Source organism: Uranotaenia lowii, chromosome 3, assembly GCF_029784155.1.
Source record: "Uranotaenia lowii strain MFRU-FL chromosome 3, ASM2978415v1, whole genome shotgun sequence".
NCBI lineage: Eukaryota > Metazoa > Arthropoda > Insecta > Diptera > Culicidae > Uranotaenia > Uranotaenia lowii.
Genome location: NC_073693.1, coordinates 122,420,957 through 122,433,621, shown reverse-complemented (window position 1 = coordinate 122,433,621; position 12,665 = coordinate 122,420,957). Strand labels below are relative to the sequence as shown.

The 12,665-nt window shown below is 37.6% G+C and overlaps 1 protein-coding gene across 2 annotated transcripts in view; it reads left to right on the top strand.

Annotated features, from left to right (window-relative positions):
* The window catches only part of LOC129757146 (tubulin polymerization-promoting protein homolog), a 50,730-nt gene extending 38,348 nt beyond the window's left edge, over positions 1 to 12,382 (top strand). The window contains exons 1-4 of one of the 2 annotated variants that reach the window (XM_055754272.1): positions 8,464 to 8,602; positions 8,676 to 8,994; positions 11,395 to 11,580; positions 11,651 to 12,382. In XM_055754272.1, coding sequence (XP_055610247.1) covers positions 8,577 to 8,602; positions 8,676 to 8,994; positions 11,395 to 11,580; positions 11,651 to 11,833 — 714 coding nt within the window. In that variant the 5' untranslated portion in view covers positions 8,464 to 8,576 and the 3' untranslated portion in view covers positions 11,834 to 12,382. Of the gene's footprint in view, positions 1 to 8,463; positions 8,603 to 8,675; positions 8,995 to 11,394; positions 11,581 to 11,650 lie in introns of those variants that run through there. The other variant, XM_055754273.1, reaches the window with a different exon arrangement.
* Positions 12,383 to 12,665: the final 283 nt, after the last annotated feature.

The following is a 12,665-nucleotide window of genomic DNA, read 5'->3' as shown; positions in this document are numbered from 1 at the left end:
TAAAAAAAAACTTAATGATACCTAACAAATGTAGAAATCCTTTCCATTTACATATTTTTTTTCTTTTTATCTTTAATAATAAAGAAGTTATGAAGTAAAGAAAAAAAGTGGCCCATGATACCCCACTCTCCCCTACAAACATCATGATAACTTAAAACTTACATTATTTGTGAGGAACTTTACAAAATTCAATTTATAGAAAGCAGCATGTTCACTTAAATTAAATAAAAGATTTTTTCAATAAACACTTCAGAATTTTAACCGGACGATTTCCGGGTAAAAATCAGATTTCAGTGAAATAAAAAAAATAATCAAAGAATCTAAAAAAACATTGAAAATCATTGGAAATTATGAGTTTTCTAAAACTTAGCTGGAAATAAAATAAGTAGAAATGGGCTATCTAGGATAAGTATAAATAATGCAAAATTAACGTATGCATCGTTTTTTCCATAATCAATTCTCAGAAAAACGACAAGAATGGAAAAAAATGGCTGTAGTTGCTCAAATTTGACCAATCGGCAATACTGAGTTTCTCTATTGAATTTCAATTCCAAATCCTGTATCAGATTTGAAATTCGAATTGAAACTTGTCCAGCTGATAGAACCATTGTCTTATACCAAGAATGAGCAACTCGTGGCCCGCGAGACCATTTTGTGCGGCCCGCGAAGCTTTTTTCAAGTTTTAATGCCTTAACTTTTCTCTACAATGGATTGTTAGGAAAATTTATATAACTTGATCAAATATGCACTTATCTGCATTTGCATCACAATTATTTAGATTGTAAACTTTTTTCTGTCATTTTATGTTTATTATGTTCTGTTCAAGGCGGTTTATTGGCGAAACGTAATTTTGGAGTATTTTTTATTCAGGATACATTTTTCTTTATTATTTAGCTCCTTGTACTTTGGAAAGCAAAATCCATCGAAGTGAGTCGGAAGAGCAGCCGAATATCGGAAGCTATTCATGATCAAAGGAATTTCGAAGTGCGTTAGTGAAGTTATTTTCGTTTCAAGCTGTGAATATGTGAAAAAAACATGCTCAGATATTTTTTTAAAAAATTATTATTTATTACTTTGATTTATCGGCCTAGCGGTGAAAAGTGATGTCCTTTTTAGTAGGGACATCTAAAGATTATGAAATTTTTATATAGATGGATAGAAGGTTAGAAGAAATGAAAGATGGTGAAAATGAGCGGGTAGTATTTGTCTAGAAGCATTACCATCACATACCAAATTTTTGTTCCTCACGAGCCTACTACTATGAAGTGGTAGATACAGATAGAGTTGCATCTACCACCACACATTAGTAGGCTTAGCGTGGTCCGCCCCACAAGCGAGAACTTGTAGTGCGGACGAACAAAAAGTATTTTTGTTTGTAACAAACAAAAATTACGGTGGTTAATCTCTTCATATAAAAAAAAATTAAATAACTTTGGCCAAAAAGAAATAAAAACACGACATCATAGCATCGGTGGTTGGTCACTATCAGACTATCGACCGTACCGTTTCGCATGCAAACCCCGCATGTAACGAATGCGAAGATAACAAACTGAGAAGACTTAAACATCGATAGATGCGTTTCTGAGTTAAAGGGAGCTTATCTGAGCGATCACATACCATCTTTTTGTTCGTCCGCACTACAAGTTCTCGCTTGTGGGGCGGACCACGCTAAGCCTACTAATGTGTGGTGGTAGATGCAACTCTATCTGTATCTACCACTTCATAGTAGTAGGCTCGTGAGGAACAAAAATTTGGTATGTGATGGTAATGCTTCTAGACAAATACTACCCGCTCATTTTCACCATCTTTCATTTCTTCTAATCTTCTATCCATCTATATAAAAATTTCATAATCTTTAGATGTCCCTACTAAAAAAGGACATCACTTTTCACCGCTAGGCCGATAAATCAAAGTAACAAACAAAAAATTACGGTGGTTAATCTCTTCATATAAAAAAAAAATTATTATTTTTTTTTTTTTTTTTATTTACATAGTATTCCGTCTCACGACATAACTTGACGAACATAATTCCTAAAATTCACTCGGTTCATAGCAACCGTTCTCCAATTTCTCGGGCACCCCACGTTCGCCAGATCACGCTCCACTTGGTCTAACCACCTCGCTCGTTGCGCCCCCGCTCGTCTTGTTCCTACCGGATTCGTAGCGAACACCTGTTTTGCAGGACAGTCTTCCGGCATTCTCGCAACATGTCCAGCCCAGCGTATCCGGCCAGCCTTCACCACCTTCTGGATACTGGGTTCGCCGTAGAGTCGCGCGAGCTCGTGGTTCATCCTTCGCCTCCACACTCCGTTCTCCTGTACGCCGCCAAAGATGGTTCTTAACACTCGTCGCTCGAATACCCCGAGTGTACGCAGGTCCTCCTCGAGCAATATCCATGTCTCGTGCCCGTAGAGAACAACCGGTCTAATAAGCGTCATATACAGGTTACACTTCGTGCGAGGGCTAAGTCTTCTCGACCGCAGTTGCTTGTGGAGTCCATAGTAGGCACGACTTCCGCTGATAATTCGCCTCCGGATCTCACGGCTGGTGTCATTGTCTGCGGTCACCAGTGAGCCGAGATAGACAAAGTCTTCGACTATCTCCAGCTCGTCGCCGTCGATCATGACCTTGTTATTACTGGACAAGCGGGTTCGGTCGGTCTCGGATCCGCAGGCCAGCATGTACTTCGTCTTGGACGTATTAATCATCAACCCAATCCTTCCTGCTTCGCGTTTCAGTTTGCGGTAGATCTCCTCCACCGCCGCAGATGATCTGCCGACTATATCAATGTCATCGGCAAAGCAGATAAGTTGACTGGATCTGTTGAAAATCGTGCCCCGCATTTCGCCCACCGCTCGTCGAATAACACCTTCTAGCGCCACGTTGAACATCATGCAGGATAGACCATCACCTTGTCGAAGCCCCCTGCGCGATTCGAATGAACTCGACAATTCACCCGAAATCCGCACACAGCACTGCGTTCCATCCATCGTCGCCTTGATCAGTCTGATCAGCTTCCCGGAAAAGCCGTTCTCGTCCATGATTTTCCATAGCTCGTTACGGTCGATCGTGTCGTATGCGGCTTTGAAGTCGATGAATAGATGGTGCGTAGGGACTTGGTGTTCACGGCATTTTTGGAGGATTTGCCGTAATGTGAAGATTTGGTCCGTCGTTGACCGTCCCTCCATGAAGCCGGCCTGATGACTTCCCACGAATCTGTTTGCTTGTGGCGTGAGGCGGCGGAGTAGGATTCGGGACAACACTTTGTAGGCGGCATTGAGAACAGTGATCGCTCGGTAGTTCTCACAGTCCAATTTGTCGCCCTTCTTGTAGATGGGGCATATTACCCCCTCCTTCCACTCCTCCGGTAGCTGTTCTATGTCCCAGATCCGGACTATCAACCGGTGTAGGCAATCGGCCAACCTGTCCGGGCCCATTTTGATGAGTTCAGCTGCGATGCCATCCTTCCCAGCCGACTTGTTTCTATTCAGCTGGCGAATGGCTTCCTTAACTTCACTCATCGTTGGGAGTGGCTCCTCTTCGTCGTTGGCTACGCCGGCGATGTACCTTCCCCCACCGTCTTGATCTCCTGCATTGCGCCGTTCAGGTGTTCATCGAAGTGCTGCTTCCACCTTTTGATCACCTCACGATTGTCCGTCAGGATACCACCGTCCTTATCCCGGCACATTTCGGCTTGCGGCACGAAGCCTTTGCGGGATGCGTTGAGTTTCTGATAGAACTTTCGTGTTTCTTGGGAACGATGCAGCTGCTCCAGCTCCTCGAGCTCCTCCTCCTCCAGGCGGCGCTTTTTCTCCTGGAAAAGTCGGACTCGCTGCCTCTTCCGCTGTCGGTGATTTTCCACATTTCGACGGGTGCCTCTTTGCACTACTGCCGCCCGCGCGGCATTCTCTTCGTCCATCACCCTCCTACACTCCTCGTCGAACCAGTCGTTCCGTCGAGATCGCTCCACATAACCGATGACGTTCTCCGCAGCACTGTTGATGGCTGTTTTGATGGTATCCCAACAGTCCTCGAGAGGGGCTTCGTCAAGCTCGCCCTCTGCCGGCAGCGCTGCTTCGACCGATTGCGCGTAGTCTGCCGCGACCTCAGGTTGCTTCAGTCGCGCGATATTTAACCGAGGCGGGCGCCGGTTTCGCGTGTTGTTCACTACGGAGAGTTTTGGGCGCATCTTCACCATCACCAGATAATGGTCCGACTCGATGTTGGCGCCCCGACAGGATCTGACGTCGATGATGTCCGAGAAGTGCCGGCTGTCGATCAAAACGTGGTCGATCTGTGATTGAGTTTGGTACGGTGATCTCCAGGTGTACTTGTGTGGGAGGCGGTGCTGAAAAAAGGTACTACGTACGGCCATTCGTTTGGAGGCGGCGAAATCAATGAGTCTGAGGCCGTTTTCGTTGGTCAGCTGGTGCGCGCTGAACCTTCCAATTGTCGGTTTAAATTCCTCCTCCTGGCCGACCTGAGCATTGAAATCCCCGATGACGATCTTGATATCATGTTTTGGGCAACGGTCGTATTCACGCTCCAGCTGCGCGTAGAATTCGTCTTTGTCGTCACCGGTACTTCCGAGGTGAGGGCTGTGCACGTTGATGATGCTGATGTTGAAGAACCGGCCCTTGATTCTTAACCGGCACATTCGTGAGTTGATCGGCCACCACCCGATCACGCGCTTTTGCATCTTTCCCATCACTATAAAAGCTGTCCCAAGCTCGTGTATGTTGCCGCAGCTCTGGTAGATGGCTCGACCATCTGGATACGTTCGTACCGTGGAGCCCTTCCAGCATACCTCCTGCAGCGCTACGATGTCGAATTTGCGGCTCTTCAATTCGTTGGAGAGCACGTGGGTACTGCCCACAAAATTTAGAGATCGGCAGTTCCATGTTCCAAGTTTCCAATCGCTAGTCCCTTTTCGTCGCGTGGGTCTTTGCCGATTTCCATCCGAAATTTGTTGTTCGTTATTCGTTGCTTATGTTTTTTAGTAGTCACAGGCTCGCAAGGCCCGCAGCTAACCCCACAATCTCGCAGGAGGACCGTCGTGATGTTGCTGTTTTGGGTCCCGAACACCACCAGGACGTTGTTGCACTCCGCACGCCGCCCCTAACATGGAGAACAGACGCGTACGAAGCCCCCTAACTCATTCTGCATGCGACCAAAGCATCCACCGGGGTTGGGTACCCGATCTCCGCTAAGGTTGCTCGCACCCCAGCTAGTACCACGGGGAGGTAGAGAATCGGAGTTGCAGACAAGAGGTGATATGACCACTACCCGAAGGTTGGGTGTATGGGGTCTCGAGTTGCACATTGTCTACTTCACTAGCTTTTTAAAAAATTATTGTATCCAATTCGTCAAAAAGGCTTGATCTGTTAGCATTAAAATACTAACAAAACATATTACACCAAAACTTTGTAAAATATTTTTTATTTATGAATATTGACGAAAATTAAGAAAGTTTTATAATTAAGCTTGGGTGAACGATTTTAGATTTTTTATCAACATGAATCAGCCATTATCAAAATTACTGACAAAAATTGGGGTTTTTTCCGCGACTCGAGTGAAGTGATTCAGGAAATTTCACGTCTTCGTCCTGACTCCAGAAAATGCTTCTGAAAAAAAATTTGTGTATCATTAACAGCTCATCTGAACAATAATTTCGATGCTAGAGAGGCTATTTAAGCCAGAAAAACGATATGAAATTTTGTAAGTCACGTCACTCGAGTCGCAGACTAAGCCCCGTTATTAGTTCAAGATAAAAACAATAGATATCTGTAATTCTGTGATTCGACCCAAAAGGTCTTTGACGATTATTTGTGATGGTTTTAGAAAGGTTTTATTGAAAATTTAAAACAAACATCGATTAATTGAGTTATTTCACATATAATTCACATGCCGCATCACCAAAGTAATATCATATCTTTAGCAATATATCTAAATATGATATCTAAAATGATTAAAATTTATAAAAATCTGGATAAAAAATCTAGAATCCAGAATTTAGTTTTGAAGATAGTTGTTTAAAAATATGTGAAATTGAACATTTTTCTGTTATTTCAACAACCTTGCTCAACATCTCAATGTAATGATCCAATACAGAACTTCAATTTAAAAAACAGGGTTTTTACAGTTTGTAGGAGAAAAAATCTATGCTTTAAGGACAAGTTTTACTTGTAGAAAAAAAAACAGAAAGTCAATTAGCGATTCAACGACAAACGCTTAGAAGACGGCTATTGAATATTTTTTTCCCCTTTTAGTTATCACTGTGGTGAAATCCAGAAGATTTTAAAGGGAGCCGATGACAAATAGTACCATAGGTTTTAACAAGAATGTTGTAAGAACGAATGTGTGCCAAAAAGTATGTACTACTGAAAAATTTTGAGAATTTAAAAATGACAAAGATGTAGTAATGTACCTTTTCAATATCGGGTATTTAAAAAGTCGTGTTGAATTTCTGTTTTTAAACACGTGAATTCCCTTTTTCCGATTTGTTTTCGCAAAAACTTTGTAGTTATGAAAAATGACGCTCTGCTAATTATTGAAAAAAAAATGTAAATTTAAGTGCGGCCCGCCGACAGAATTTCAAATTTAAATTGGCCCGTTGGTTCAAAAGGTTGCTCACCCTTGTCTTATTTGACTCTGAAGTGCTTCTATTTTAAAATTATCCTCTGCTGAAGTAAAAATCCTGAATTCAGCATATCATTTTCCAATTGACCGTTTATTCTCAAATTATGTTCATCATAAAAATATCTAGTAGTTGAACTGCAAATTTCTATGAGTGCTTTTTTTTAAATATAAATATTTTTATTTTCCTAATCTTGTCTTCTTATAGGTTTTAAAACAGACAATTTTAAATTCATTGAGATTTTCAAGTTTTGTGATGTCCCTTCAGTTTCATAATTTGTCTGAGTATTGAAAATTCGAGATCATTTTTGAAGGTACCAGACTTTTTTGGATTCCTATACTGATTTTTGAATTACTTAATTGCTGATTCCGAGTTTTAAACATCTAATCTGTTTTAATATATGATCTGATGAGAATCTTTTTCTAAATTGAAAATTGTAATCGGCATTACATTTAAAAATATTTTCACATTACATGAATACGTTTTTTGTGTTTTTAATATATGGAATTAAAATAAACATTTTTATAAAGAAATTATTTTGTGTTTGAATTTTATTTGTAATTTGTTTCTGAAATCTAGATTTTTTGTTTTTTAATTAACAACACTTCACCATCCTTGTGGCATTCGTGTCTTAATTTGATTTGAAATTATGATTTGAATTTGAGACACTGAATTGGTTCTGGTTAAAATCTGATTTAAGGTTTTGAATTTTTTTTTTTTGAACTTTTTATCTGTATCTTCATTCGATTATAAGTTGAATTCTTTTATTTATTTATTTCAAATTTTGGATTCTGAGTCAGAAATATTAATTTTACTTTTCAATTGTCATGAGTTAAATATTCATTTTTCCGAAACATGGAATTTTAATTGATGTTGTTAAATAAATTGCGAATTGTATTTTGCATTTTTCAGCTCTAATAAGAGTTTGCATTTTCGATTAATTTATAACTAAAATTTGTAAATTTGAAGAACAAAAAACGGATTCAATCACTTATATTTCGTCAACCACTTTATTAAGAAAAAATCTTGTAATATCATTTATTAAATTTCAAGAAATATTTTTTCAAATGTCTGCAACTAATACTAAATTTGGCATAGATTTTACCCAAAAAAAGTTCTGCAAATTTAGCATTCTGGTTAGCAATCAAGAGTCGATTTTCGGCATAAATTTCGAACCTAGAGCTCATTTTTTTTTTACTCAAATTGCTGTTTACATTTATTTACAATTTCAGTCCAGTAGATTGAAATGTGAAAGTATTAGGTACTTATGTTAAAAATATCTTATACACCACATTAAATACTGTCGCATGAATCATTTTCAATCTTATGTTGTTCTGGGCTTGGATCTGCGATGAAGCAATCAAGAATATAGACCCACGTTACAAAAGCGTCAATGGCCTCTAGAAATTTTGTGTGTCGTTTACGTCATAATTTGAAAGGAATTATTCGTTTTAAGTATGTTCTGATAAAAGTTTCAAAGTACGTTTGATATCCATACAAACTACACATGAGATATTGAAATGCTAGGTATATGTTTTGTTTAGCCGAAGCAGTTCGGCCAAAACTCAGTATCTGCTGGGCTAAAACTTAAAACGATCGCGCACTATGTTTCAGTCAGAATCTCGCGGCTGTAAGAGCAAACGCAAACAGTTCGCTGATATACAATTTTCAATGATGTCATGTGTTTGTTTATATGACTTATCGCACTAAACGTATATGATCCCACCGTGTGAATTACTGCTAAAATTGATATTCACATCGTGTGTACGTAAACACACATATCTACATAGATTATTGTTGGTGTAATGTTGAGGCAGTTTAGAAGTGTTTGAACTGCATGTCAGTTGGTTGCTTTTTGGATAAGATAACATTAAACAGATTCGGGCTGTCGTTTGGTCGTAGCTTTTTGGCTTAGCTACTTTTGAAAGTAACGGCCAAAATGTATTCTCACGTTGCCGTCCATCGGTGGGTTCGAAGTGTTGATCATGTCATCTGACAGTAGTTCTTCAAATTGATTTAATAATTTCACCTATTTCAGGTCCATCATAATGTCCGACGGTCAAACGCAGAACGGTGCCGATGCGGTGGACAAAGCCACCGTGGAGGTTGCCCAGATGGCTCTGGAAGCAAAGGAAGAAACGCCTAAAGCAGCAGCAGCAGCCAAGGAATCGGCCGGAGCCGAGGCTGGCAGCGAAACGAAAAAGCCAGATGAAAACGGTGCTTCCAGCAGCAGTCCTCCAGTTTCGAATGCCGCCTTCAGGGAACAGTTCAAAGCATTCTCCAAGTTTGGCGACACCAAATCCGATGGGAAACATCTGACACTTTCGCAAAGTGATAAATGGATGAAACAGGCCAAGGTAAGGTATATTTAAGTTTGAAGAATCAGTGAAATTCACCTGACAAATTACAAGCTTATTTACCGTAAAATTTATTTCAGTTTTGCTACCTCATTAATTTAAAATAGATTAAAAATAGATTTTTTGAAAATTAAACTTCATCTTATTTTGTATTCTAAATGTAGACATTAATTGAAATTTAGAATTAGAATGTTTTCAAAAATTTCAAATCTGAATATTAATTTCGAATTTCAATTCAGATTCTCTGCAAATTCTAAATCTAAATCTGAATATTATTTTTTTATTATGAATCTGAATCTTGCATTTGAAATGTAAATCTCAATTCTGAATTCTGCTTCTGAAATTTGATATCAAATCTAAATCTGATATTTGAATTCAAATTTTTAATTTGAATTCTTAATCTGAAATTTGAATATGAAATCTGTATTTAAAATTCAGTTTTCGGATTTTAGATTTTAATTTCAAATTTAGAAGTCATTCAGACATAAGATTTCAGTTTCAGATTTCAGATTCAGATTTCAGATTCAGATTTCAGATTTCAGATTTCAGATTCAGATTTCAGTTTCAGATTTCATATTTAGATTTCGGATTCAGACTTCAGATTCAGACTTCAGATTCAGATTTCAAATTTCAAGTTCAGACTTCAGATGCAGATTTCAGATTCAGATTTCAAATTCAGATTTTGGATTCAGATTTCATATTCATACTCAGATTTCAGATTCAGATTCAGATTTCAGATTTCAGATTCAGATTGCAGATTCAGATTTCAGATTCAGATTTCAGATTCAGATTTCAGATTCAGATTTCAGATTCAGATTTCAGATTCAGATTTCAGATTCAGATTTCAGATTCAGATTTCAGATTCAGATTTCAGATTCAGATAGATTCAGATTTCAGATTCAGATTTCAAATTCAGATTTCAGATTCAGATTTCAGATTCAGATTTCAGATTCAGATTTCAGATTCAGATTTCAGATTCAGATTTCAGATTCAGATTTCAGATTCAGATTTCAGATTCAGATTTCAGATTCAGATTTCAGATTCAGATTTCAGATTCAGATTTCAGATTCAGATTTCAGATTCAGATTTCAGATTCAGATTTCAGATTCAGATTTCAGATTCAGATTTCAGATTCAGATTTCAGATTCAGATTTCAGATTCAGATTTCAGATTCAGATTTCAGATTCAGATTTCAGATTCAGATTTCAGATTCAGATTTCAGATTCAGATTTCAGATTCAGATTTCAGATTCAGATTTCAGATTCAGATTTCAGATTCAGATTTCAGATTCAGATTTCAGATTCAGATTTCAGATTCAGATTTCAGATTCAGATTTCAGATTCAGATTTCAGATTCAGATTTCAGATTCAGATTTCAGATTCAGATTTCAGATTCCAATTTCAGATTTCAGATTCAGATTTCAGATTCAGATTCAGATTTCAGATTCAGATTCAGATTTCAGATTCAGATATCAGATTCAGATTTCAGATTCAGATTTCAGATTCAGATTTCAGATTCAGATTTCAGATTCAGATTTTAGATTCAGATTTCAGATTTCAGATTCAGATTCAGATTCAGATTTCAGATACAGATTTCAGATTCAGATTTCAAATTTATTTTGAGATTTCAGATTTCAGATTCAGATTTCAGATTTCACATTCCGATTTCAGATTCAGATTTCAGATTCAAATTTCAGATTTAGATTTCAGATTCAGATTCTAAATTCAGATTTCAGATTCTTGAAAATGAAGAGTAAATCATGGTAAATTTATTTTATGAATTATTTCATCAGCTATATCGGTGAAATGTTTTGTTCTTTGAGAGAAAATATTCAAGAATTGAAAGATAATAGACAGATAGAAGATTAGAATGAGATGAAAGGAGTTTGAAATGGTTCAGGTTTCCAGGATTTTACCTGCACGCATACGGGCCGGATAAATCTAGGCGGTTTTTCTTTAAACTTGGCAAAATTCGGGCATTTTATTTCAAAATATGTAACCCAAAATCCGGGAAATATCCAGGCAATTTCAAAACTCACCGAACTTTTTCCAAATTTTATATCCGGGTATTCTAGATCCCCTGTTTTACATAAGGTACCTATTTCAATTCTATTATTTTCTTATAGATTTACAAGTTGAAATTGTACTTCCCAGAAGTCTAAAAATTCGTTGGGGAGCAACATGAAAAACTAGTTTTTCACAACTTATGCGCATTTATACGCATAACGATTATGATTTTCGTCTTAATTTTTAAAACAATAATATTTCTGATGAATTTTATAGATTGTGATCTAATATTGAGTCGAGTTAACATGTTCAGCTAAAAATATTCTTTTCTTAAGAAGGTTTTTATGACTTTTGAAATGAAAACGTTCCATTTTTATATCTGTTTCGCCTGCAGGTCATCGATAAGAAAATTACTACCACCGACACCGGAATCCACTTCAAGAAGCTGAAACAGATGAAACTTTCCTTCGAGGATTACAACAAATTCCTGGACGATTTGGCTAAAACCAAGAAGGTCGAGTTGAGCGAAATCAAGAACAAAATGGTCAACTGTGGCGCCCCCGGTATTCACAATGTGACTGTAAGTTGAGAAATTTTAAAATGAAAATTTTCCAATATTAACCAAAATTTTGATTTCTTTTTCGTTTTAGCCCGGAAAGGCTGCGGAAACGGTGGCCCGGCTAACAGACACATCCAAGTACACCGGTTCGCACAAGCAACGGTTCGATGAAACCGGAAAGGGTAAGGGCATTGCCGGTCGCAAAGATATGGTCGATGGTTCCGGTTATGTGACCGGATACGGACACAAAAATACTTACGACAAAACTCATTAGACAATTTTTGAGACACAAAGCATTTCCCGCGCTAAAAAAGAAACAAATCTTTCCATATAAGTTTGAGGTGAAAAGAAACAAAGAAAAATCTATAAATCTACAAATTACGTAAAATCAAAATATTTATTACAAAAAGATCGAACGTCTTCAGGAGAAAAATTTGTATAAAATTGTAGCCAGTTAGTTCGTTCTGACGAGGAAAATTATAAAAAAAGATGTTTATTGTTACGTTTTAGTTTTCCATCGGACCTGAATCGGTTGTTTACTGGTTGTGTTTTGTTCTATGAGGTTATTCTAGTCCCAAATGGGTTGAGCAGTTAGATTGAGGAATCATTGTCATAAGTGATCTACAAGTCAACTCGTGCAAATCTTCGGAACAACATTGATGAGATATTTTTGTTAATGTACCTACCTACTCCTAACCATCAACGGTAATGTAAGCGCAATCTGCAGTTCATTTGAAATGAATCTATATTTGTATAAGATATTTAAGACCCCAAGAAGCATGATGTATTCGTATTTTCTGCTAAATATATTCAGAACGATAAACTTGTTGTTATGAGAGTCCTTTTGATATCATATAGTCCTGAGTAAATCCGTTTCTTATGTACAGCTCTCTAACAAAAACGTTGCAATTACGTTAACGTTCGACGTACCACAGGAAATTCACTGAACTCCGCATTTATTCAGTTATTTTGTAATAATTTTTGGTAATAGATTTTTGATAACAAATTTAAATCGATCAAATCTAACAAGGTAGCATGAGAGATATCAACATACATACATCACATAACAGATAGAAGAGATAGGCATCTACTCACCAAGTTTGGAT